Here is a 27003-nt window from a genome sequence, read left to right on the forward strand (position 1 = left end):
GGGGGGTGAGAAAGGGGGTGAACACTGTCGGGTGAGGAAGGGGATGAACACTGTATGGGGTGAGGAAGGGGGTGAACACTGTCGTGCGGTGAGGAAGGGGTGAACAATGTCTGGGCTGAGGAGGGGGTGAACTCTCTCGGGCTGAGAAAGGGGGTGAACACTGTCAGGAGTGAGGAAGTGGGTGAACACTGTCGGGTGGTGAGAAAGGGGGTGAACACTGTCGGGGTTGTGGAAGTGGGTGAACACTGTCGGGTAGTGAGGAAGGGGGTGAACACTTTTGGGGGGTAAGGAAGGGGGTGAACACTGTTGGGGGGGTGAGGAAGTGGGTGAACACTTTCGGGGTGTGTGGAAGGGGGTGAACACTGTTGGGGGTGAGAAAGGGGTTGAACACTTTCGGGGGGTGAGGAAGGTGGTGAACACTGTCGGTGGGTGAGAAAGGGGGTGAACACTGTCAGGTGTGAGGAAGAAGGTGAACACTGTTGGGGGGATGAGGAATGGGGTGAACACTGTCGGGGTGAGGAAGGGGGTGAACACTGTCGGGGTGAGGAAGAGGGTGAACACTGTCGGGGTGAGGAAGAGGGTGAATATAGTCGGGGGTGAGGAAGTGGGTGAACACTGTCGGGGGTGAGGAAGGGGGTGAACACTAAGGGGTGAGGAAACGGGTGAATATAGTCGGGGGTGAGGATGTGGGTGAACAGTGTTGTGGGGTGAGGAAGGTGTTGAACACTGTCGAGGGGTGAGGAAGGGGGTGAACATTGTCGGGGATGAGGAAGGGGGTGAACACTGTCGGGGGTGAGGAAGGGGGTGAACACTAAGGGGTGAGGAAACGGGTGAACACTGTCATGGGGTGAGGAAGGGGATCAACACTCGAGGTGAGGAAGAGTGTGAACACTGTCGGGTGAGGAAGGGGGTGAACACTGTAAGGGGTGAGGAAGGTGGTGAACACTTTCGGGGTGTGTGGAAGGGGGTGAACACTGTTGGGGGTGAGAAAGGGGTTGAACACTTTCGGGGGGTGAGGATGGTGGTGAACACTGTCGGTGGGTGAGAAAGGGGGTGAACACTGTTGGGTGTGAGGAAGAAGGTGAACACTGTTTGGGGGATGAGGAATGGGGTGAACACTGTCGGGGTGAGGAAGGGGGTGAACACTGTCGGGGTGAGGAAGAGGGTGAACACTGTCGGGGTGAGGAAGAGGGTGAATATAGTCGGGGGTGAGGAAGTGGGTGAACACTGTCGGGGGTGAGGAAGGGGGTGAACACTAAGGGGTGAGGAAACGGGTGAATATAGTCGGGGGTGAGGATGTGGGTGAACAGTGTTGTGGGGTGAGGAAGGTGTTGAACACTGTTGAGGGGTGAGGAAGGGGGTGAACATTGTCGGGGATGAGGAAGGGGGTGAACACTGTTGGGGGTGAGGAAGGGGGTGAACACTAAGGGGTGAGGAAACGGGTGAACACTGTCATGGGGTGAGGAAGGGGATCAACACTCGAGGTGAGGAAGAGTGTGAACACTGTCGGGTGAGGAAGGGGGTGAACACTGTAAGGGGTGAGGAAGGTGGTGAACACTGTCAGGGGGTGAGGAGGGGGTGAACACTGTCCAGTGAGGAAGGGGGTGAACAGTGTTGTGTGGTGAGGAAGGGGTGAACAATATCTGGGCTGAGGAGGGGGGGATGAACTCTGTCGGGTGTGAGTAAGGGGGTGAACACTGTCGGGTGAGGAAGGGGTTGAACACTGTCGGGGGTGAGGATGTGGGTGAACACTCGGTGGTGAGGAAGGGGATGAACACTGTCGTGGTGTTGAGGACGGGGATGAACACTGTCGAGTGTGAGGAATGGGGTGAACGTTGTTGGGGGGTGAGGAAGAGGATGAATACAGTCGGGGGTGAGGAAGTGGGTGAACAGTGTTGTGGGGTGAGGAAGATGTTGAACACTGACGAGGGGTGAGGAAGGTGTTGAACACTGTCGGAGGGTGAGGAATGGGGTGAACATTGTCGGGGTTGAGGAAGGGGGTGAACACTGTCGGGAGTGAGGAATGGGGTGAACACTGTCGGGTGAGGAAGGGGGTGGACACTGTCGGGTGAGGAAGTCGGTGAACACTGTCAGGGGTGAGGAAGGGGGTGAACACTGTCGGGGGTAAAGATAGGGGTGAACACTGACGGGGGTGAGGAAGTGGGTGAACACTGTTGGTGGGTGAGGAAGGGCGTGAACACTGTCGGGGGTGTGGAAGTGGGTGAACACTGTCGGGAGTGAGGAAGGGGATGAAAGCTGTCGGAGGTGAGGAAAGGGGTGAACACTGTAGGAGGGTGAGGAAGGGGACGAAACTGTCGGAGGATGAGGAAGGGGGTGAACACTATCGGGGGTGAGAATGGGGGCGAACACTGTCGGGGGGTGAGGAAGAGGGTGACCACTGTCGGGGGGTGAGAAATGGGGTGAACACTGTCGGTGGGTGAGAAAGTGGGTGAACACTGTTGGGCGTGTGGAAGAGAGTGAACGCTGTCGGGGGTGAAGAAGTGGGTGAACCCTGTCTGGGCTGAGGAAGGGGGTGAACACCGTGGGGGTTGAGGAAGGGGGCAGACACTGTCGGGGTTGAGGAAGGGGGTGAACACTATCGGGGGTGAGGATGACGATGAACACTGTCGAGCGGTGAGGAAGGGGTGAACAATCGGGGGTGAGGAAGAGGGTGAACACTGTCTGGGCTGAGGAAGGGGGTGAACACTGTCGGGGTGAGGAAAGGGGTGAACATTGTTGGGGGTGAGGAAGGGGGTGAACACCGTCGGGGGGTGAGGAAGAGGGTGAACACTGTCAGGAGTGAGGAAGTGGGTGAACCCTGTCTGGGCTGAGGAAGGGGATGAACACTGTCAGGAATGAGTAAGTGGGTGAACATTGTCGGGGGTGAGGAAGTGGGTGAACACTGTGGGGTGGGTGAGGAATGGGGTGAACACTGTCAGGGGTGAGGAAGGGGGTGAACACTGTCAGGGGTGAGGAAGAGGGTGAACACCGTCGGGGGGTGAGGAAAGGGGTGAACACTGTCAGGGGTGAGGAAGGGGGGTGAACATTGTAGGGAGTGAGGAAGAGGGTGAACACCGTCGGGGGGTGAGGAAGTGGGTGAGCCCTGTCTGGGCTGAGGAAGGGGATGAACACTGTCAGGAGTGAGGAAATGGGTGAACATTGTCGGGGTTGAGGAAGTGGGTGAACACTGTGGGGTGGGTGAGGAAGGGCGTGAACACTGGCGTGTGAGGAAGGGGCAACACTGTCAGGGTTTAAAGAAGGGGGTGAACACAGTCAGGGGTGAGGAAGGGGGTGAACACTGTCGGTGGTAAAGATAGGGGTGAACACTGACGGGGGTGAGGAAGTGGGTGAACACTCGGTGGTGAGGAAGGGGATGAACACTGTCGTGGTGATGAGGAAGGGGATGAACACTGTCGGGTGTGAGGAAGAGGGTGAACACTGTGGGGGGGATGAGGAAGGGGGTGAACACTGTTGGGGGTGAGGAATGAGGTGAACACTGTCAGGGGGTGAGGAAGGGGATGAACACTGTTGGGGATGCGCAATGGGGTGAACACTGTCGGGTGAGGAAGCGGGCGAACACTATCAGGGGTGAGGAAGGGGGTGAATACTGTTGGGGGTGAGGAAGGGGTTGAACACTGTCGGGGTGAGGAAGGGGGTGTACACTGTCGGGGGTAAGGATGGGGGTGAACACTGTTGGGGGTGAGGAAGGGGGTGAACAGTCGGGGTAAGGAAGGGTGTGAACACTGTTGGGGGTGAGGAAGGGGGTGTACACTGTCGGGGGTGAGGAGGGGTTGAATACTTTCGGGGGTGAGGAAGGTTGTGATTACTGTCAAGGGTGAGGAAGGGGGTGAACACTGTGGGGTGCTGAGAAAGGGGGTGAACACTGTCGGGGGGTGAGGAATGGGGTGAACACTCGGGGAATGAGGAGGGGGGTGAACACTGTCGGGGCTGAGGAAGGGGGTGAACACTGTCGGGGGGTTAGGAAGGGGGTGAACACTGTCGGGTTGAGGAAGAGGGTGAACACTGTCGGGGTGAGGAAGAGGGTGAACATTGTCAGGGGTTAGAGCGGTGAACAGTGTCGGGGGTTAGAGCGGTGAACAGTGTCGGGGTTTAGAGCGGTGAACACAGCTTTAGAATTATGGAACAATGGAGGAGTTATTACAGTACTGTGTGCTTAATATCGGCCTCCAAACAGTGGAAGCAAATGGAGGGGCAAATTTGAGAGAAATTACAGCAAGGTGCAATACTGCAGAGTAGTGATAATGTGAAAGTTTAATTAACCTAATATAGATTCTGATTGTAACAATGTAAAGTGCAAAGAAGGGAAGGAATCCCTGAATACTAACAAGAACTTAGTTCTGTTGGAGAGTCATACGGTCTCGAAATGTTAACTGTGTTCCCCTCCGCAGGTGCTGCCAAACCTGCTGAGTTTTTCCAGGTATTTTTATTTTTGTTTTGGATTTCCAGCATCCACAGTTTTTTGCTTTTATCTTAGAGATGTTGAGGAAGGTTAAGAGGAGATTGAGATGTTCAAAATCATTAATGACTTTGATAGAGTAAATAAAGAGAAAGTGTTTCTTGTGGCAGAGGGGTTGTAACCAGAGGACACAGATTTAATGTGATTGAGCCTCAGAGCTGGAGCCAGTAAATGTAAACATTAAAAATGATTCAGATGTGTCTGTCAAGGGAGGATTCCCTAATTTATAACTGGGGCCTTACAAAGGATGTGAGATCAGGAGTGTCATGGGAACTCAGTGTGACATCGACAGGAAGTGTAAGCTACATGCAAGACTTTAACTAGCACTCATTGTAAGACCAATTCTGTAAATGTGGCTTCTTTTTGAATCTTGATTGAACTCTCTTCCTCTGCTCCACCCCAACAAAACCCTGGCCTGATTTTCGGAGAGTATCCCTACATGCTCAGTGTGATCACATTCCACTGATGTAGACGAGGGGTCCAGGAACTGGGCAGAAACTCACTCATTTAGGACCTTTAATGCAGTATATGGTCTCAGGTTGGACCTGAAGCTAGCCTCTGCCTATGAAAGGCGAGTATGTAACTCAGTACCCAGCTCACTGTCTAATTGTGCACACTGTTCTCTTATTTACTTATAGGCTTTATGTGACCATGATCTGAAGATTCTGGGAAGAGACCACACGGCCCAAGAAGCCCTTTGGAGCCTGGAGGAGGCCAGCAAACTCTTTCCCGGTCATACATCTGTTGACATCATATTTGGGCGCCCAGGCCAGAATGTGGAATCATGGAAGGAGGAGCTGGAGGAGCTGCTAGCACTGTGTGACCATCATGTGTCGCTCTATCAGCTGACATTAGAGAGGGGGACAGCTCTTTACAAGCAGGTCCAGGAGAAGGTTCTGAGAATGCCAGAGCAAGAGGCAATGGCACAGATGTACCAGGCAGCAAGGAGCATTCTGAGGAAGGCAGGATTCCTTCAATACGAAGTGTCAAACTTTGCTAAAAATGTAAGAGATAGCTGTGTAACGGCATCTGGGTGGAGCAGTATGCTCAACACTCGCCTTTCGCCTGTTGGAGCTGTGTTCATATCCAGGATGTAATTCTCTGTCTGGAACAGCCTGTTTGGGCAGCCTGTAGTTGATTCCTATTGCCCCTGGGCCCACCTCACTTTGGGACCACTAAATGGGGGCATGTCACTGGGGCTGTTGTTCAAATAGAAATTTAAGGAGCATTTTGAAGCGCCAGCTGCACACCAGGAGATTTAAAAGTCCGGACAGTTCTATTCCATGGGGTGGAGGCACATTGTTAGAACAGTATGTTCAACTGTTTGCAGATGATATGAAAATTGGAAATGTTGTCAGCTGTGATGAGGGTAGGCTTGAACTTCAAAAGGACATAGACATATTGGTAGATTGGGCAGACAAGTGGCAGATGAAGTTCAATGCAAGAAGTGAGAGGAGATTCGTTTTGGCAGGAAAGATATGGTGAGACAGTATAAAGGGAGAGCCTCTAAAGGAGGTGCAAGAACAGAGGGGCCTCAGTGTATATGTACACAGGTCATTGAAGATGGCAGGGCATGTTGAGAGAGCAGTTAATAAAGCGTATAGCACCTTAGGCTTTATTAATAGGGGCATTGAGTGCAAGAGTAAGGAGGTCATGTTGAACTTGTAGAAGACATTAGTTAGGCCTCATCTGGAGTTCTGTCTCCAGTTCTGGCGCCATAATTAAGGAAGGATGTGAAGGCATTGGCGAGAGTACAGTGGAGATTCACAGGATTGATTCTGGGATAAAGAACTGTAGCTTTGAGGATAGATAGGAGAGGTTGGAACTGTTTTCCTTGGAGAAAAGAAGGCTGAGAGGAGACATAATAGAGGTATTCAAGACCCTGAGGGTATGGACAGAGTAAATAGTGAGAAACTATTCCCACTTGAGAGCATCGAGAACTAGAAGCCACAGATTCAAAATAATTGGCAAAAGGAGTAAATGTGAAGTGAGGAAAACATTTTTTCACTCAGGGTGGTTGGAGTCTGGAACAAACTCCCTGAAAGGGTGGTGGAGGCAAGCTCGATTGAGGTATTCAAAAGGGAATTGCATTTCTACCTAAAAAGTGAGAATGTGCCAGATTACGGGGATGAGGCAGAGGAGTGGGACTAGGTGGAATGCTCGTTCAGAGAGCCAGTGCAGACTCAATGGGCTGAATGGCTCCCTTCTGCATTGTAAAGATACTGTGAGTATAGAGGGAGCTTTATTCTATCTAACCTGTGCTTACCTGAAGATTCATTTGGAAGAGGAAGTAGATACAGGGACACTTGTTTAATGAGTGGTCTAGTTGGGTGACACAAGAAAAGATGTTGAACACAATGACAAAGCTCTGGAAGATGGCGGCTGGTCATCTTCTCGATATAGGGTGAGCCTGGCAACTGGGCACCCTTGGTAGTGTGATGTAGATGAAAATAGAGAAAGCATTTAAAAGGAGAGAGAACTTCCTTGTTCCTGTGTCATCAACATACCACCACCCCCCAAGCCCCTCCCTATTCTCCCTCCACAATGACTCAGCGAGTGAATGCATTGCCTGGTCAGTACTGAGCCCTACAGATCAGGGAAATAGCTGTGTTCTCTGCTGAGTTAGCTGATTTCAGTTTGAGCAGTGATGGGTAAAAGGAGTGTCATCATTGGCCTCAGTAATCCTGGGCTAATGCAATGTTAGAAATCGGCCACAATCCTGCTCCCCACCATTGCTCCGTGATTCCCACCAGGCAACGCGTGCTTAAACACACCCTGGTCCTGCCTCTTGCATACTGAAGGGACAGGCGGGTGGGGCAGCAGAGAGTAGCCCATACTTGTGGAGACTGCTCGCCAGGGAGTATCTTGCACCTTCAGAAGAGCAGGGGAGTAGGTTCGGAAAAAGGGTAGGCTATCCAGCCCCTCTGCCATTCAGTTAGATCATAGTCCAGAATTAGAGGTCAAAAATTTAAGGTAATTGGCAAAGAAACCAGAGGGGAGATGTCTCGTTTTTACACAGCAAGTTGTCATGATCTGGAATGTGTTGCCTGAAAGGACATTGGAAGCAGATTCAATATGAACTTTCAAAGAGGAATTGTATTTATACTTGAAGGCAAAACATTTACAGGGCAGATTGGGATTAATTGGAGAACAAAGGGCCAGGACAAGTATGATAAGCCAAAGAGCCTCCTCCTGTGTCTGGTTCTTTGAACAGTACTCATTATCTATCCATTACCTGTCTCTAAGGGGATTTAGTGGCATGGTGGTAATGCTCCTGGAATAGTAATTCAGAGACCCAGGCTAATGTTCTAGCACATAACAGCTGGTAGCATTTGAATTCCGTTAATAAATCTGGAATATAAAGCTAGCCTCAGTAATGGTGATTGTGAAACTATCATCAATTGTTGTAAAAACCCATCTGGTTCACTGATGGCCTTTAGGGAAGGAAATCTTCCATTCTTACTTGGTCTGGCCTACATATGACTCCAGATGAACAGCAATGTGGTTGACTCATAAGTGTCCTCTGCAATGGCCTAGCAAGCCACTCAGTTCAAGGGCAATTAGAGATGGGCAACAAATGCTGGCCTTGCCAGCGACACATACATCCTATGGAAGAATAAAGAAAAATTGTTAACAATCTTGCCTATTGAAAAGTGGCATTCCATAATAAAGTGTCTGCCCTTTAGGCTTCTGATCTGTTCTGTCTCACAGCACTCTCTGATGTGTCTGTATATGATATCCTTTCAGTGAGTTATGGGTTCCTGACAGAACTGCAGCTGTCCCTTGTGCTGTTACACTGCTTACCAGTGGTCTGTTTATTTCCCAGGGAGCTGTGTGTCTGCATAACCTGGGCTATTGGAGAGGAAGGCAGTATCTCGGTGTGGGTCCAGGTCAGTTATCCACAACTTCAATGTACATTCCTTGCACATCACTTATGAAACTTGCAGTGTATACAAGGATCACGTGGTGAACAGTGGGCAGTGTGTTACACACCTGTCCTTACCCTCTTGCACCAGGCTTCAGCTCCAGCCCAGGCTGCTGGAATGAATCCCCCCCACCCCTGGCAGCAGGAAGGCTCACAAGTGGACTTGGTTTGAACAGTCTGTGGTCAGGCTGTGCCAGACATGGACTCCCAGCACAAACTTAGCTTAAGTAGCACCAAGGTTGAGAAATTGAGACTTATAGTACTGATATTTCAGGTGCTATGTGACCTTTAAAGTTCCCAAAATAGCAGGCAGGACAGCACATGCACGTTGCCCATTGGGAATGCAATGCCTACCATATTGAGTAAAGACAATTAGAGGCATCTGGAAGCCAGCCTTAGACTGCTTGCCTACTTTAGGTCACCAGTGAGCTTCATTAGAAACCAGCTCCAGGGATCCTCAGCAACAAAGAAGGCAAAATTACTTATATCAGTGTGATGCAGGAGCAGCAATGTTCCATCTGACCTTACGCTCAAGGATCCCTTGATTGCTAGAATGATTAACGGAAGTTAAGTCGAGACCACATTACATTGAACTCAGTGTTAGAAATGTGTTAAAGTGTTAAAAATTGTTAGATAGCTGAAGAATCTTTTACTATTCCATGAAGCCTTCCTATATTCACTTTCGTTCTGGTTGTTTTTGTTGCCTGCTCTAGAGACTTGAGCACACAATCTAGGCAGACTCTCCCATGGCAGTACTGTGAGAGTGCTGCACTGTTTTCCAGCTGGTATGTTAAACCGAGGCCTCTGCCTACTCAGGTTGATGTAAAAGATCCCAGGTCATTATTAGAAGAGCTAGGGGAATTATTTCCAGTATACAAGGCCAAAATTTATCCAATAAATAACACCTAAAACAGATTATCTGGTCACTATCTCATTTATTTCTTTTATTCATTCTTGGAATGAGGGCATTACTGGTAAGATCACCATTTATTGCCCATTCCTGATTGCTTTTGAGAAGATGGCAGGGAGCTGCAGTCTATTTAGTGTAAATACACCCGCAGTGTTGTTAGGAAGGGAGTTCCAGGATTTTGCATGAAGGATCCTGTGACTGAAGGAACGGCGATTATAGTTCCAAGTCAGGATGGTGTGTGTTATGAAGGGGAAATTGCAGATGGTGGTCAACACAAAAAACAGAAACAGAAATACCTGGACAAACTCAGCAGGTCTGGCAGCATCGGCGGAGGAGAGCACAGTTGACGTTTCGAGTTCTCATGACCCTTCAACAGTTCTGTTTTTTGCTTTTATCTTTCCACTCATCTGTTGCCTTTTGTTCTTCTAGATAGTGGAAGTTGTGGGTTTGGAATATACTGCACTCTGCTGCAGTATATGCTGGAGTGAATGTTTAAGCTGGTGGATGGTGCTGATCATGCGGGCTCCTTTGTCTTGGATGGTGATGAGCTTCTTGAGTGTTGTTGTCCAGGCAAATGGGGAATGTTTGAGCACACTCCTGACTTGATGCTGGACTGGCTTTGGAAGCCAGAAGTTGAGTTAATTGTTGCAGAATTCTCAGCCCCTGACCTGCTCTTGTAGCCACAGAATTTATATGGCTAGCCCAGTACAGTTTCAGTGCAATGACATCCTCCAGGATTTTGATGTGGGGGATTCAGTGATGAAGGCAGTTGAATATCAAGGAGAGCTGGTTAGATTCTCTCTTGTTGGGGATGGTCATTGCCAGGTACTTGTGTGGCAGGAATGTTACCTGCCACTTATCAGCCCAAACCTTAATGTTGTCCATGTCTTCCTGCCTATGGATATGGACTCATTCGGTGTCTGAGGAGCCGCAGATGGTGCTGACCCTTGTGCAATCATAAGTGAACATCCCCATTTCTGACCTTACGATGAAGCAGCTGAAGGTGGTTGGGCCTAGGACATTACCCTGGGGAACTCCTGCAGCAATGTCCTGGGGCTGAGATTATTGACTTCCAACAACCACAACCATCTTCCTTTGTTCTAGGTATGACCCCAACCAGCAGAGAGTTCCCCCATAGACTTCAATTTTGTGTGGGCTCTTTGAAGATGCACTCGGTAAAATGCTACCTTGATTCAAGAATAGCCTCAATTTTGCGTGGGCTCTTTGAAGATGCACTCGGTAAAATGCTACCTTGATGTCAAGAATAGCCTCTTGATGTTGTCAGGGCACATTGTCTCTGTTGTATCCAGTGTATTCAGCCATTTGAACTCAGCCATTTTTTGATATGGTTGTAAATGGTTCAGCTTTATCTCTTGTACTGATGTGCTGGGCTCCCCCATCTTTGTGGAGCTGCATCCTTCAGTTAGTTACTGAATTGTCCACCACCACTGGATGTGGCAGGACTGCAGCACTTTGATCTGATCTATTGGTTGTGGGATTGCTTAGCTCCCATCTTTAGAATGCTGCCAACCTGGTGAAGCTACAACTCCTCAGTTTTAGAATGCCTGATGCTGTTCTTAGCATCATCACCTACATTCCCCATTGGCCCCTTTATAATGGTTGAGTGAGACATATGCTGGTTGGTTGAATACAATTCTAGTGCTGCGGATGGCCCACAGCTCCTCTTGGATGTCCAGTTTTGAGCTTTCAGATTTGTTTTGCATCTATCCCATTTAGCATGGTGGTAGGGCCCCACAGCATGAGGGAGAGCATCTTCAGTGTGAAGATGGGACTTCATCAGAAGGACTGTGTGGTGATCACTCCTACCAATACTATCATGGACAGGTGCATCTGCAGGCAGATTGGTGAGGATGAAGCCAAGTAGGTTGTTTGTGGGAGCTTACTGTGCTCAAATTGGCCACCATGTTTCCTATGTTACAACAGTGACTCCACTTCAATTCAATTCAATTCCAACTTTATTGTCCATTCGGAAATTCATTGTGGGTATGTCTGTTGTTCACCAAAAATCACAAACATTGAAAAATAAAAATTACACCATCACAAAAATCTGGCTCTGATTTAAAAATCGATGAAAACTTTAAGGAAGTAAACTGAAATGATAAGCAATGTAAACTCCCATGTCACCACTATGCACCACCATCTTACATCCATCCCAGCCTCTAAACTTAAACTTCTAAACTTAAACTCTGTCTGCTTTACGAGATGCTTGTTGATCCATTTTGTGAATGTCTTTTTCTGCACTCTGTCATACCCATCTTTGTATCTCGACAAAATAACCTGTTAGGCCTGAATATACTCCTCCTCCTCAGTGGAGGTGGTCAGTACCTGAGCTGGCACATAACCAACCATGGCGGCAGCGTTATGGCCACAGGCCTCGTCACCTCCCCGGTACCAGTGACACAGTACAATAGGCCTCTCTCCCACTCCTGTCCCTCTCTTTGAAAGTACCTAATTGGCTGAAAGAGCTTCAGGACATCCTGAGGTTGTGAAAGGTGCTATATCAATGCCAGTCTGTCTGTCCCTCCTCCTAGGTGCTCATGGCAGATTTGTACCCTTGGGTGAGGGTAAAACACAGAGAGAAGCCAGGATACAGACCCTGGAACCTAGTAACTGGCTCAGGGAGGTGAGACGGTTTGGTCATGGAACCAGGAAGAGGGTGCAGCAGAGCAAGCTGGACATGTGAGTGTGTATACTTTACATTTAATGAAATAGATATGGGAATAATTGTAAATCAGCTCTTTAAAACAGGTGCTCACACTTCACTGGGGGCTGAATGTACTCTTTCCAATCCTAATCAAAGTAAAGACTCCTCGAGCTGCATGTGTTGGTTTTATGATATTAAATGTAACAAATCATGCTGATGCTCTGGGGACACTGGTTCAAATCCCACCATGGCAGAACAAAGGACAAAGAAAAATACAGCACAGGAACAGGCCCTTTGGCCGTCCAAGCCTGTGCCGATCATATTGCCCGTCAACTAAAACATTTTGCACTTCCAGGGTCCGTATCCCTCTATTCCCATCCTATTCATGTATTTGCCAAGCTGCCTCTTAAATACCACTATCATACCTGCTTCCACCACCTCCTCTGGCAGCAAATTCCAGACACTCACTACCCTCTGTGTAAAAAACTTGCCCCGCACATCACCTTTATAGTTTTCTCCTGTCACCTTAAATCTAGTAATTGACTCTTCCACCCTGGGAAAAAGCTTCTGACTATCTACTCTGTCCATACCACTCATAATTTTGTAAACTTCTATCAAGTTGCCCCTCAATTTCCGTCACTCTAGTGAGAACAATCCGAGTTTCTCCAACCTCTCCTCATAGCTAATAACCTCCAGACCAGGCAGCATCTTGGTAAACCTCCTCTGCACCCTCTCCAATGCCACCATATCCTTCTGGTAATGTGGGACCAGAATTGCACGCAATATTCCAAGTGTGGCCTAACCAAGGTTCTATACAGCAGCAGCATGACTTCCCAGCTTTTGTACTCAATACCCCTGCCGATGAAGGCAAGCATGCCATATGCTTTCCTGACTACCTTATCCACCTGCGTTGCCACTTTCAGTGACCTGTGGACCTGTACACCCAGATCCCTCTGCCCGTCGATGCACTTAAGGGTTCTGCCATTTACTGTGTAATTCCTACCTGTATTAGACCTTCCAAAATGCATTACCTCACATTGGTCTGGATTAAACTCCATCTGCCATTTCTCTGCCCAAGTCTCCAACCGATCTATATCCCATTGTATCCTTTGACAATCCTCTTCACTATCTGCAACTCCTCCAACCTTAGTGTCATCTGCAAACTTACTAATTAGCCCAGTTACATTTTCCTCCAAATCACTTACGTATGTTACAAACAGCAAAGGTCCCAGCACTGATCCCTGTGGAACACCACTAGTCACAGCTCTCCATTCAGAAAAGCACCCTTCCACTGCTACCCTCTGTCTTCTATGACCAATCCAATTCTGTATCCATCCTGCCAGCTCACCTCTGATCCCGTGCGACTTTACCTTCTGTACCAGTCTGCCATGAGGGACCTTGTCAAAGGCCTTACTGAAATCCATGTATATAACATCCACTGCCCTTCCATCATCGATCATCTTTGTCACTTACTCGAAAAACTCAATCAAGTTAGTGAGACACGACCTCCCCTTCACAAAACCATGCTGCCTCTCACTAATATGCCCATTTACTTCCAAATGATAGTAAATCCTATCACGAAGAATCTTCTCCAATAATTTCCCTACCACTGACATAAAGCTCACCTTATTGATTAATTGAGTAAGGCAGCTGGTGGAATTTAAATTCAGTTAATAAGTCTCAGTAATGGTGACTGTGAAACTTGTCAATTGTCTTAAAAATCCATCTGGTTCACTGTAAGGGAGAAAATCTGCCATCCTCACTTGTCTGGTCTACATGTGATTCTAGACCCACTGCAATGTGGTTGTTTCTTAAATGTCCTCTGAAATGGCCCAGCAAGCCATTCTGTTGTATCAAACCACTACAGAAACATTGAATAATGAAACCGGATAGATCACCTGGCATTGACCTAGACACCGGAAATGATAACGGCACATTCAACCCTGCAAAGCCCCTCCTTACCAACATCACGCAACAGCCTGACATAGTCATACTCATGGAATCACATCTCACAGGCAATGTCCCAGACACCAGCAATACCATCCCTGGGTATGTCCTGTCCCACCGGCAGGGCAGACCCATTAGAGGTGGTGGCATGGTGCTGCATTGTTGGGGAGAGTTGCCCTGGGATTCCTCAATATTGACTTGGACTTCATGAAGTCTCGTGTCATCGGGTCAGACATGGGCAGGGAAACCTAATTATCGACCACTGCCTCCCCTCAGCTGATGAATCAGTACGCCACCACTTGGAAGAAGCACTGAGGGTACAGTGGGTGGAGGCCTCCAATGTCCATCGCCAATAGCACCACTATTGACTGAGATGGCCGAATCCTAAAGGACATGGCTGCTAGACTGGGTCTTTGGCAGGTGGTGAGGGAACCAGCAAGAGGGAAAAACCTACTTTATTTCCTCCTCACCAATCGACCTGTCGCAGATGCATCCATCTGTGATGGTATTGGCAGGAATGACCACTTCACAATCCTTGTGGAGACAAAGCCCCATCTTCGCATTGAGGATATCCAATCCAAAGTTGTGTGGCACTATCACCGTGCTAAATGGGATAGATTTTGAACAGATCTAGCAACTCAAAACTGGGCACCCATGAGTTGCTGTGGGCCATCAGCAGCAGAATTGTACTTAAACACAGTCTGTAACCTCACGGCCCGGCATATCCCGAACTCTACTATTATCATCAAGCCATGGGAATCAGCCCTAGTCCAATGGAGAATGCAGGAGCTCTGCCAGGAGTAGCACCAGGCATACTTAAAAATAAAATAAAAACAGAAAATGCTGGAAAACATCAGGTCTGGCAGCATTCATGCAGGGAGAAACAGAATCAGTGTTTCGAGCCCAATATGACTCTTCCTTGGAACTGATCAATTGGAAACAGAGGGAAACTCTGCTGGTTGGAGTCATACTTAGGCCCAACCATCAATGCTTCATCAATGACATTCCCTCCGTCAAAAGGTCAGAAGCGGGATGTTCGCTGATGATTGCACAGTGCTCAGCACCATGCATGACTCCTCAGATATTGAAGTAGTCCATATCCAAATGCAGCGGAAGCCCTGGACAACATCCAGGCTGGGGTGACAAGTGGCAAGTAACATTCGCAGCACAGAAGTACCAGGCAATGACCATCTCCAACAAGAGAGAATCTAACCATCACCCCTTGACATTACCATCTATGAATCCCCCACTATCAACATCCTGGGGTCACCAGAAACTGAACTGGATTAGCCATTTAAGTACTGTGGCTAGAAAAGCAGGTCAGAGGCTAGGAATCCTGCGGTGAGTAACTCACCTCCTGAATCCCCAAGGTCTGTCTGAAATCTACAAGGCATAAGTCAGGAATGTGATGGAATACTCCCCATTTGCCTGGGTAAGTGCAGCTTCAACAACACTCAAGAAACTTGACACCATCCAGGACAAAGCAGCCTCACTTGATTGACATCCCATCCACAAACATTCACTCCCTCCACTACTGACGCACAGTGGCAGCAGTATGTACCATCTACAGATGCACTGCAGAAACTTAGCAAAACTGCTTAGACAGCACCTTCCAAACCCACAACCACTACCATCTAGAAGGACAAGGGTAGCAGATACATGGGAACATCACCACCTGGAAGTTCCCCTCCAAGCCACTAACCATCCTGACTAGGAAACATATCACTGTTCCTTCACTATCACTGGGTCAAAATCCTGGAACTCCCTCCCTAACAGCACTGTGGGTGTACCTACACCACACAGACTGCAGTGGTTCAAGAAGGCAGCTCACCACCACCTTCTCAAGGGCAATTCAGCATGGGCAATAAATATTGCCCTAGACAGCAACACCCACACCTCTGAAAGAATAAAAGAAACAAATGAGCATCTTAGTAACAGGTCAGGTTGCACCTCAAGTTAGCAAGGCCATAAGGAAGCAAACCATGTCCTAGATTTTATTTCTAGAGGGACAGAGAGTTATGCTACACCTGCATTGAACCTTGGTTAGACCATACTTAAAGTACTGCGTGCAGTTCTGGTCGGCTTTTTATAAAAAGGATATAGAGGCACTGGAGAGGGTTCAGAGATTTACAAGGATATCAGAAATGTTGGGTATTTATATCACGCAAGGAATATTGAGTAGGCTGGATCTTTTTCTCTCTTGAAAAAAGAAGGCTGAGGGGTGACCGAGGTCTTTAAATTCTGAAAGGTTTTGACTGAGTGGTTACAGAGAGAATATTTCTACTTGTGGGAAAGAGCATAACCAAAGGCCATCAGTATAAGAAATACAATAGGGAATTCATAGACGTATCGAATGGTAACACTGCTGAAAGAGGCCATTTGGCTCATCATATCCAGGATAACTCTGTGGGAGAGCAATTCACCTAGCGTTACTCCCCTTTTCCCTGTGGCCCTGCAAATTTTTCCTTTTCAGATAATGATCCAATTTCTTGTTGAATGTGTTGATTGAATCTACCTCCACCACAATCTCAGGCAATGCATTCCAGATCCTAACCAAAGGTTTGCCTCATGTCGCTATTATTTCTTTTGCCAATTACCTTAAATCTGTGCCCTCTGGTTCTCGATCTTTTCATGAATGGGAATAGTTTCTCTCCATCTACTATGTCCAGATCCCTGACAATTTTATATACCGCTAGCAAATCTTCTCAATCTACTCACCTCCAAGGAGAACAGTCCCGGCTTCTCCAATATATCTACATAACTGGAGCTCCTCATCCCTGGAACTATTCTCATGAATTTTTTCTTCATGATCTCTAATGTCTCCATATCCTTCCTAAAGTGTGGTGCCCAGAACTAAACACAATGTTCCAGTTGAGGCCGAACCAGTGTATTATACAAGTTGATCATAATTTCATTGCCTTTGTATTTGACGTCCCTATTTATAAAGCCCAGGATCCTGTATGCTTTATTAACTGCACTCTCAACCTGTCCTGTCAGCTTCAGTAAATTATACACATATATGCCTCAGGTCCCTCTGTTCCTGCACCCCTTTTAAAATTGTACTATTCATTTTGAACCAAATCATTTCTAAAAGCTTCCCATTCGCGAGATTAAAATTGACTGGCCTGTAGTTGCTGGGCTTACCTTTATACCCTTTTTTGAATGAGGATATAACATTTGCAATTCTCCAGTCCTCTGAGACCAATTCTCCATCTGAGGATGATTAGAAAATTATGGCCAGCACCTCCACAATTTGGACCCTCACTTTCGTCAGTGCCCTTGAATGCATCTCATCTAGCCCTGGTGTCTTATCAAATTTAAGTACAGTCAGCCTATTCAATATCACCTCCTTATCAATTTTAAACCAATCAAGTGTACGAACTACCGTAAATCCTGGCTTATAAGTCAACCTGGTGTATAAGATGACACTATTTTTCTAGTCCCAAACTTTTTGCATAAGTTGACCCCCGCTTTTCAGCCACACTATGCTATACTCAATTAGTTTAGCCAGCCTCAACTTTTCACCACAAATGTATGTTTTACCTTACCTTATAACTGGGCACACAGGATCAAGCAGGGCTGTGTTGCAAAGATGATTGGGAGTTTAAGATGGCCACTCTTTGCTTCAAATGCTGATGACATTTCAAATTGGTGACCACCCACACTTCACAGTTCTCTTTTATACTTGGCACATAAGTCAACTCCTGTTTTTAGAGGGATTTTTCAAGGTTTCAAAGGCCGACTTCGATACTGACATCCAAGGCACCTCCTCTTCCACCATGACCTGGGCAGCACCTTCTTCCTTGGTAAAGACAGTTATAAAGTATGCATTTAGTATCTCAGCCATGCCCGTTGCCTTCAAGTGTAGATGCCTTTTTTGGTTCTTAATTCACCCTTTTATTATTATACACTGAAAGAAGATTTTTGGGTTGCCTTGTATGTTTTCTGACAGTCTCTTCTCACACTCTCTCTTTGCTTCTCTTATTTGCCTTTCAATTCCCCAGTGAACCTTCTGTATTGAACCTGATTCTAAATTGACATTTGTCATATGCACCCTTTTTCTGCTTCCTTTTACTCTTTCTCTTTTGTCATCGAGAAAGCTCTGGATTTGTTTGCCCTAACCTTCCACCTTGTGGGAATATACCTTGACTGTACCTGAACTATCTCTTCTGTAAACATAGAAACCAGGAGCAGGAGTAGGCCATTCGGTCCTTACAGCCTGCTCCGCCATTCATTATGACCATGGCTGATCATCCAACTCAATAGCCTGCTCCTGCTTTCTCCCCATACCCATTGATCCCTTTCGCCCCAAGAGCTATGTCTAACTCCTTCTTGAAAACATACAATGTTTTGGTCTCAACTACTTTCTGTGGTAACAAATTCCACAGACTCACCACTCTCTGGATGAAGAAATGTCTCCTCATCTTAGTCCTAAATGGTCTACCCTATGTCCCCTGGTTCTGGACTCCCCCACCATCAGGAACATCCTTCCTGCATCTACCCTGTCTAGATCTGTTAGAGTTTTATAGCTTTCTATGAGATCCCCCCTCATTCTTCTGAACTCTAACGAATATAATCCTAATTGACTCAATCTCTCCTCATATGTCAGTCCCGCCATCCCAGGAATCAGTCGGATAAACCTTCGCTGCACTCCCTCTATAGCAAGAACATCCTTCCTCAGATAAGGAGACCAAAAGTGCACACAATATTCCAGGTGTGGTCTCACCAAGGCCTTGTACAATTGTAGCAAGCATCCCTGTTCTTGTACTCGAATCCTCTGGCTATGAAGGCCAACATACCATTTGCCTTCTTTACTGCCTGCTGCACCTGCATGCTTACCTTCAGCGACTGGTGTACAAGGATACCCAGGTCTCGTTGCACATTCCCCTCTTTCAACTTATAGCCATTCAAATAATAATCTGCCTTCCTGTTTTTGCTACCAAAGTGGATAACCTCACATTTATCCACATTATACTGCATCTGCCATGCAATTGCTCACTCACTCAGCTTGTCCAAATCACATTGAAGCATCTCTGCATCCTCCACACATCTCACCCTCCTACCCAGATTTGTGTCATCTGCAAATTTGGAGATATTACATTTAATTGCCTCATCTAAATCATTAATATAATGTAAAGGCAGCCCATTGTTCAGTACAGTTTTGCCTGACAACATTTGATTCCAGTTGACCTGAGTCAGATCTATTCTCACTCTAGCGAAGTTGGTTCTGCTCCAATTTTTAAAATTCATTCATTTATGGATGCAGGCATCACTGGCTAGACCAGTTAGCCCATCCTTAATTGTCCTTGAGAAGGTGGTGGTGAGCTGCCTTATTGAACCACTGCAGTCCATGTGTTGTAGAAAAACCTGCAGTGCTTTTAAGGAGGGAGTTCCAGAATTTTGACCCAGCAACAGTGATATAGTTCCAAGTCAGGGTGGTGTGTGGCTTGGAGGGGGACTTGCAGGCGGTGGTATTCCCATGTATCTGCTGCCCTTGGTGGGAGAGGTTGCAGGTTTTTTTTCTTCTTCTGGATCACTTCTTGTCCTTTTCCTTAATCAATCTAAATCTTATGCAATGATCACTGTCTCCTATATGTTGCCCTACTGTTACTTGATACACTTGTTCCAACTAATTCCCAAGAATCAGATCCAGCAGTGCCTCCTTTCTCATTGTACTGGAAACGTACTGATGTAGAACATTTTCCTGAACACACTCTAGAAACTCTTGCCCCTCTCTGCCCTTTAAACTACTACCATCCCAGTTTATATTCAGATAAAGTCCCCCACTATCTATAATTCTTGGACTTCTCTCTAATTTCCTTGCAAATTTGTTCCTCAGAATCTTTCCCACTAGTTGGTGGCCTATAGAATATACCGAGCAGTATAATTGTGCCTTTTTTGTTCCTTCGTTCTAGCCAAATAGATTCTGCCTTTGACCCCTCAGGGACATCCTCTTTCTCCAGCATGGCAATGTTCTCCTTAAACAATTCAAACACGCCCCCCCTCCCCCTTTTTTTCCTTCCCTATCTTTCCTGAACACTTGTATCCAGAAATATTTGATACCCAGTCCTGCCCTTCTTTGAGCCAGGTCTCCATTATCAACACAACATCATATTTCCATGTGGCTATCCTATGTGCCTGTAGCTCACCAACCTTATTTACCACACTCCACGCATTAACATCCATGCACAGTATGTTAATTTAGACTTTATTACTTTCTCACTCTGGCCCCATGTAATTTCTTACTATTTCCTATTCTATATTCTACATCTGCATCTCCCAATTCTTTGCGTACCTCGGTCTCCCCCTCTAGTATTGCATCCTGGTTGTCACACTGCTGCTGAAATAGGTTGAACCCTCCTTAATAGCAAGGAAATTGGTCCCAACTCTGTTTAGGTATAACCCATCTGGCCTCTATAGGTTCCATTTTTCCCAGAACTGGCCCCAGTATCCCAAAAATCTAAAGCCTCCCTCCTGCACCATCTCTCCAGCCATGCATTCATCTGCTCTATCCTTCTATTTCTATTCTCACTACCACTCCAGAGATTAATACTTTTGATGTTCTCCCCCCAACCCCCTGCCCCGAGAGTGCACTACAGCCATTCAGTGACACCCTTGACCCTGGCACCAGGGAAGCAAATACCAACCTGGATTCACATCTGCAGCAGCAGAAACACCTGTCTGTTTCCCTAACTATTGAATCTTCCATCAGTATTGCTCTTTCAGTCTTCCTTGTACCCTGCTGTATAGCTGAGCCACGTGTAGTGCCATGGACTTGGCTCTGGCTGCACTCCCCAGATGTACTAACATTCTCATCAGTATTCAGAACTGAATACTGGTTGGAGAGTGAGATGTACTCAGATGCTCTACCTGCCTGTTCCTTCTTGACTGTCTGGTGGTTACCCCTTCCTTCTCTCCCTGCATACTCTCAAGCAGCAGGTAACTACATCTCTAATAGTGCTATCCACAAAGCTCTCAATCCCATGGATGCGTTGCAGTGATGCCAGTTGCTGTTTAAACTCCAAAATTTGGAGCTCAATCTGCTGCAACTGACCACACTTCCTGCACAAATGGTTATCCAGTACACAAGAAGGATCCTAGAGTTCCCACATGGAACAAGAAAGAAACTTCTTTATCCAAAGGGTGATGATTATGTGGAACATGCTACCACAGGGAGTGGTTGAAGTGAATAGTATAGGTGGATTTAAGGGGAAGCTAGGGAAACAACTGAAGGAGAAGGGAAAGGAGGCTGAAGTGGAGCATAAACACCAGCATGGGCTGAGGGCCAAATGGTCTGTTTATATGCCTCTTATTTCATGTAATCCTATATGATAACAGAAATACCTCTCTTGAAAGGAAAATGAAACATTGCAATCAATACAAATTCATTCTTTTATAAATAACTGTTATAAGAGCCATTTAAAAAAAAAGTTATTATTCTTTGGTTGGAGGCCCAATCATTTATTGCCCATCCCTAATTATCCCAGAGGAGTTGGTGGTGATACCTTCTTGAACTGCTGCAGTCCATGTGGTGTAGGTACACCCACAGTGCTGTTAGGGAGGGAGTTCCAAGATTTTGACCCACTCACAGGGAAGGAAAGGCGATACAATTCCAAGTTCAGACAGTTTGAGAGACTTGGAGGGCAGCTTGGGTGATGGTGTTCCCAGCATCTGCTGCCCTTGCCCTTCTAGGTAGATTAAGTTGAGAATTTGGGAGGTGCTGCGGAAGAAGCCTTGGCAAGTTACTGCAGTGCATTTTCCCATTGAGAGTTCTTCCAGTCTGATCATGATCTCTTTGTTCCAGAATAGCTCTGAATTTTGAATGGTTTCAGCTTCTTGAATGTACCTGAAAACAGTTTCAAATATCTCCTGGATGTGAATGACTATTGGCCACATTTGAAAACAACTGCCCGTCACACAAACAACTGGCAAAACCTACTCTGATAGTGATTAATTACATGATGGAGTGGGAGCTTTACTCTGTATCTAACCCATGCTGTACCTGCCCTGGGAGTGTTTGATGGCACAATATAGAGGGCGCTTTACTCTGTATTTTACCTGTGCAATAACTGTCCAGATAGTGATTGTTCATACTAGCTGCCTGAAGTGGAAATTATTCAATTCACAGCATGAACATCCTCATCAAATTGAACTTGGAGTTTTTATGTGTGTTTCTTGTAGATTGGAGGAATTACTGGTGATGGGACTTCGAATGAACGAGGGAATCTCACACCAGGTAATTGAAATGAGAAATCTTTAAATCTGTTAATCCTGATTGCTGTGACTTCCACCAGTTATGGACTGAGCAAACTACAGTCTGAACACTGCGCAACAGCAATTCAGTTTGATGCTCACTGGGTTATGTACCCTCAGCCAATGTAAGGTCACTGGTTCAGAGCCTAAACATGGCAGTGATATCAAGTGATATTGATAATCTTTATATGTGCTTAAGAAGTCAGTGTACTTGTGTTCACACAGAAGCAATCACACCCAATTTCACATTTGCTCAATCATAGAATTACACACCGCGGAAGGAGTCCTTTAGGCTCTTCATGTGTCTGCAGGTTATTGAAAGAGTTATCTAATTAGTCCCACTTTCTGCTCTTTCCGCATAGCCCTGAAAATGTTTCCTTTTCAAGTATCTGTCCAATTCCCTTTTGAAAGTACTGCTGAATCTGTTTCCATCATCCTTTCAGACAGCATCTTCCAGTTCGCAACTCACTGTAAAAAGAAAATCTCCTCATCTTTCCTCTGGTACTTCAGCCAATTACTTCAAATTTGTGTCTTCTGGTTTCTGACCCTCCTGCTAATGGAAACAGTTTCACCCTAACTACTCTATCAAAACCCCTCATACATTTAAATAACACGATTAAATCCCCCCCTTAGTCCTCTCTACTATAACAAGAACAATTCCAGCTTTTCCATCTCTCCATACAATTGAAGTGCCTCATCCCTGGAACCATTCTCATAAATCTTTTCTGTGCCCTCTCTAAAGCCTTCAAATCCTTTCTATAATGTGGTGCCCAGAATTGGACACTTCTCCAGCTGAGGCCTAACTGTTTCTTTTCTAAAGGTTTCACATAATTTGCTTGTTTTTGTGCAATCACCCTGCATTTACATACCAGGACAATGATGCACCATTTCAGATGTGCAAGTTGTTTCTTTTTAAAGTAAAGGCCTGCATTTATACACAACCTCCAGATGTCCCAAGTGCTTTACAGCCAATGATGTACTTTTGAAGTGTAGTCATTGTTGTAATGCAGGAGTAACAGCAGCCAGTTTGCACACAAGACTTCACATATTGCATTATTACAGATTAATGACAAGAACATTTGTTTCTAGTGATGTTGGTTGAGGATATATATTGGCCAGATTTTAACATCTTTCCATCTGTGAGAGATGACTAGAATGCAGCCTCAGAACCTTGGTGAGGTCAGATGAGACCACCTGCTGCACTTCCTTTGATGGCTGAACAAGCTAATTCTGGAAAAGCAAAGTTTTCCACAAGTACCATGTATGCAAGTTGTCCTTTGCCGGTGGTGTGGGATGATCTCTGCTGACACTTTGTTTGCAGGGCAGGCATCTACTTTGGAGCTTCTGAAAGCACATGTCATCATGATAGCAAACTCCTGCCCAGAGCTGGTGTCACCATTTACATTGGTTATCAGCCTTTCAGCTGATAATCAGTTATCAGAATTTCCCACCTCTCATGATTGAGGTTGTGGGCTTTCATTTCTCTTTTGACAGCATCTTTGAATCAGAGCTTTGGACTCTTTGGCCTCTTTGCATGGGCTACCTTCCCATTTAAGCATATCCTTGAGGATACAGCCACCTCCCATCCTGTGCACATTCTCAAGCCATTGGAGCCGCCTTTGCTTGATTAGCTTAGCATGTTTGCCCTAGAAAGAACTGTTTCATTGGCAACTTTGCCTTGATACCTGTGATAACACCCCTGCTCTTCTTCAAATAGTGTTAATTATATTCACTTAAGAGGGCAGATAAGGCCTTGGGTTAATGTTTTATCTGAAAGACAACACGTCTGACAGTGCAGAGCTCCATCAGTATGACACAGGGAGTCTTGGCCTAGAGAGGGTTTCGAATGCATGACTTTCTGACTCAGGAAAGAATGCTACCAACTGCCTGCTGACATTTTATATCCCTAAGCTATCCACTGTTAGATAAGATGGGACCGGTCATGTCTGTCACCTTGAACCAGAGAATGCCCCCACTCCTCAAATTTGCCTCTCTGAAGTACTTACTTGTGGGAAAACCGGAGTCTTTGGAAAGGGGGGCTTTAATGTATTCCTGTGCTCTCCCTGCTGATTAGTGACAGTAGCACAGTGCTATTAGTAGAAGTATATTTATTTGGTATTGTGCTCAACAATGTCTCATTTTCATATAACCTCCCCCTTCCCTGTGTTACTGACCTCAGAGTGTTTTTCACAGTGAAAATCTAGGGTTCATATTTAGCCTCATCTGACAGCCCCATCTAGAGTGTACAATTTCAACTTCAGATCACAGATAACTAAATAGGCAGTTGACTAGTCATAAGTATTTTTAAGATAGTTTATTGAGTTTGTTAAGAAACAACAGTTTAGATATGACAGGAAAACAATTATATGACTGTTAAAAGCTTGTGATAACAGCATTCCACTCTCTAGTCAAAGCAAACTTTTCCCCCGGCCTCTCGAATGTCCTCCTCCTCCTCTGGTCCATCTAACATCTGAAGAAGGTAGCTGCTCAACGAGCACTGCCACCTCAGCAGCCCCCAGCCTCACCTCAGCCCACTATCACAGTATGACACCAATCTACCCACCCCTTTTGTGAGCGGTAGCTTGCCCAGTGTCAACCATCTATCTATTTTGACCAGTGGATCCAGGACAGGTACTCCAAACGTCAGGGTGTTTGTGAGTTACCCTGCTCGAGGTCAGCTTTTTAGTTTACACCTTGCTGAGGGTCACATCCTGGCCCTTTTTAAACAATTGCATAGATAAGGGGTTCAGAAGACATTATCTTAATTTAGGAATGTCAGCATGAACTAAGTGACCTTGCCTGTTTCCACAGACTGTTTAAAAATTGTTGCCTCTTTAGAAAGCTTTTCAGGGGGTGTTATATTTTGCAAAAAATATGTTTATTCAAGACCCCAATTCCTTACAAGAGTGATGTCTGAACTCCTAGACACTCTTGTGATCAGAGGCACTGTTTTAAACTGCAAATTGATAATCTTATTGTCCACAAGACAGGTGAATGTTTCCACTGATGTTTGGCTAGATGTTTCCACCTGAATGTATTTTTTAAATGATGATGGACCTGAAGTGTTTTTCTAACTGTTAAATTTAATGAATTGGAAAAAAGCCAAAACTTCTCTTCCAGCTCAGCTATTCCTTATTAACAATGTTCAGCTAAATGATGGCCCTCCCCAGCCACCATGCTTCAGTGATACCCAGGCCTGGCTGAGGGTGGAGGGACAAGGACAAATGGAAGGGAGTGAGGTGTCCGGCAGCTACACTATGCTCTGTGCCCCACCCCCACACGTCAGTAATGAGGCATACATCCAGGGAAAGCTGATGGGAGATGGATCTATCTCAACATCCCCCAAGTTCTCAGAGTTTCAAGAGTTTAAATTATGAGGAAAGATGTAGGAAAATCTCGAATAAAAACAGAAAATGCTGGAAATACTCAGCATGCCAGCCTGCATCTGTAGAGAGAGAGAGGCAGTTACCATTTCAGATCAATGAACCTTCATCAAATGAAACATTAGCTCTGTTTCTCACCACAGATGTTACCTGACCAGCTGAGTGTTTCTAACATTTTCTGTTTTTATGTCAGATTTCCAGCATCTGCAGTATTTTATTTTAGTAATAGGGCAATTGTATTTGTCTTCCCTGAAAACAAGGAGTTGTTCAGTTGAACTAATGGAAGTTTTCAGGATTATAGCAGGAATTGAGAGCAGGAATTTGGGCAGGTTACTCAATGGTGGTGCGTTCAAACACCAGGGAAACGGAATTTGAGACTAAGAGGAGAATTCAGGAGGAATTGTTAATTATGGGGGTAATTATGTGGAATAAGTTAATAGAGAAGACTATTGAAGCAGCCAGTCTCAATGGGACCATGGGCGAATTGGATTGTTGGAGAGAGAGAGACTGAGGAATTTGAGGAGAAAGTGATGAGATAGAGTCATAGAATTATTATAGGACAGAAGGAGGTAATTCAGCCCAACGAGTCCATGTTGGCACTCTGTCATGTAATCAAGTCAGTGGATGAGGGATGTGGGGAGAAAGTGGGTATATTGGGGTGAGACATATGGGGAGAAGAAAGGTTGGGTGGGATTGAGGGATAGGGGGAGACGGTGGGTATTTGGGGTTGAGGGATATGAGGATATGATGGGGATGAAGGATACGTATAGGTGAGAGCCTGGCAATGTCTCAACTTTTAAAAATGATCACCTTTGTTTTCAAACCTCTCCACAGCCACCTTCTTTATCTCTGTAATCTCTTCTAAGACCTCTGCCCTTCTCCAGCCCTGGCCTCTTAATCCCCAGTTTTCATCACTCTGGCATTGATGACCATGCCTGGATCCCATGCTCTAGAATTCCCTCCCTAATCTAACTGCCCCTCTCTCCTCCTTTAAGCCCCATCTTAAGCCTACGTCTCTGGCTAAGCCTTGGATCACCAGTCCTGAGATCTCCTTAAGTGATTCAGTGTCAAATTTTATTGGCAAACTTTCCTGTGAAGCTTTGGGATATTTTACTGCCTTAAATGTGCTACATAAATACAACTTATTATGGGGAGAAGGTGATGAGAGATATGAAGGCAGATGGGGATGAATGAGGGTTATGAGAGGAAAGGTGGGGCAGTGGGCTGATGGAAAGAGATTTGGGTGATATCAGCATGCTGCTCTCTCTTCAGCTGTGACTCATTTTGAAAAGCTTCTGTTTGCCAGTTGTGGTTGCAGTGTTCATCTGGCTTCAGTCTACAGGAGGCACTTGGGGATACAGCTGAAGTGAAGCAGTACCTGGAGGAGCAGCTGCTTGTTCTGGATGACAGGTAAACGCTGCTGGTTTATTTTCTAACCTTGAA

At 46.1% G+C, this 27003-nt stretch overlaps 1 protein-coding gene across 10 annotated transcripts in view; it reads left to right on the forward strand.

The window, feature by feature from the left end:
• rsad1 (radical S-adenosyl methionine domain containing 1) overlaps positions 1–27003 on the forward strand; it is a 219497-nt gene that overhangs the window by 189979 nt on the left and 2515 nt on the right. For 6 of the 10 annotated variants that reach the window (XM_041217466.1, XM_041217465.1, XM_041217463.1 and 3 more), the window contains 5 exons: positions 5116–5481; positions 8304–8367; positions 11865–12012; positions 22106–22160; positions 26867–26970. In XM_041217466.1, coding sequence (XP_041073400.1) covers positions 5116–5481; positions 8304–8367; positions 11865–12012; positions 22106–22160; positions 26867–26970 — 737 coding nt within the window. Of the gene's footprint in view, positions 1–5115; positions 5482–8303; positions 8368–11864; positions 12013–22105; positions 22161–26832; positions 26971–27003 lie in introns of those variants that run through there. The other 4 variants (XM_041217464.1, XM_041217468.1, XM_041217470.1 and 1 more) reach the window with 3 other exon arrangements.

This window comes from Carcharodon carcharias, chromosome 22 (genome assembly GCF_017639515.1).
Source record: "Carcharodon carcharias isolate sCarCar2 chromosome 22, sCarCar2.pri, whole genome shotgun sequence".
NCBI classification, from domain to species: Eukaryota; Metazoa; Chordata; class Chondrichthyes; order Lamniformes; family Lamnidae; genus Carcharodon; species Carcharodon carcharias.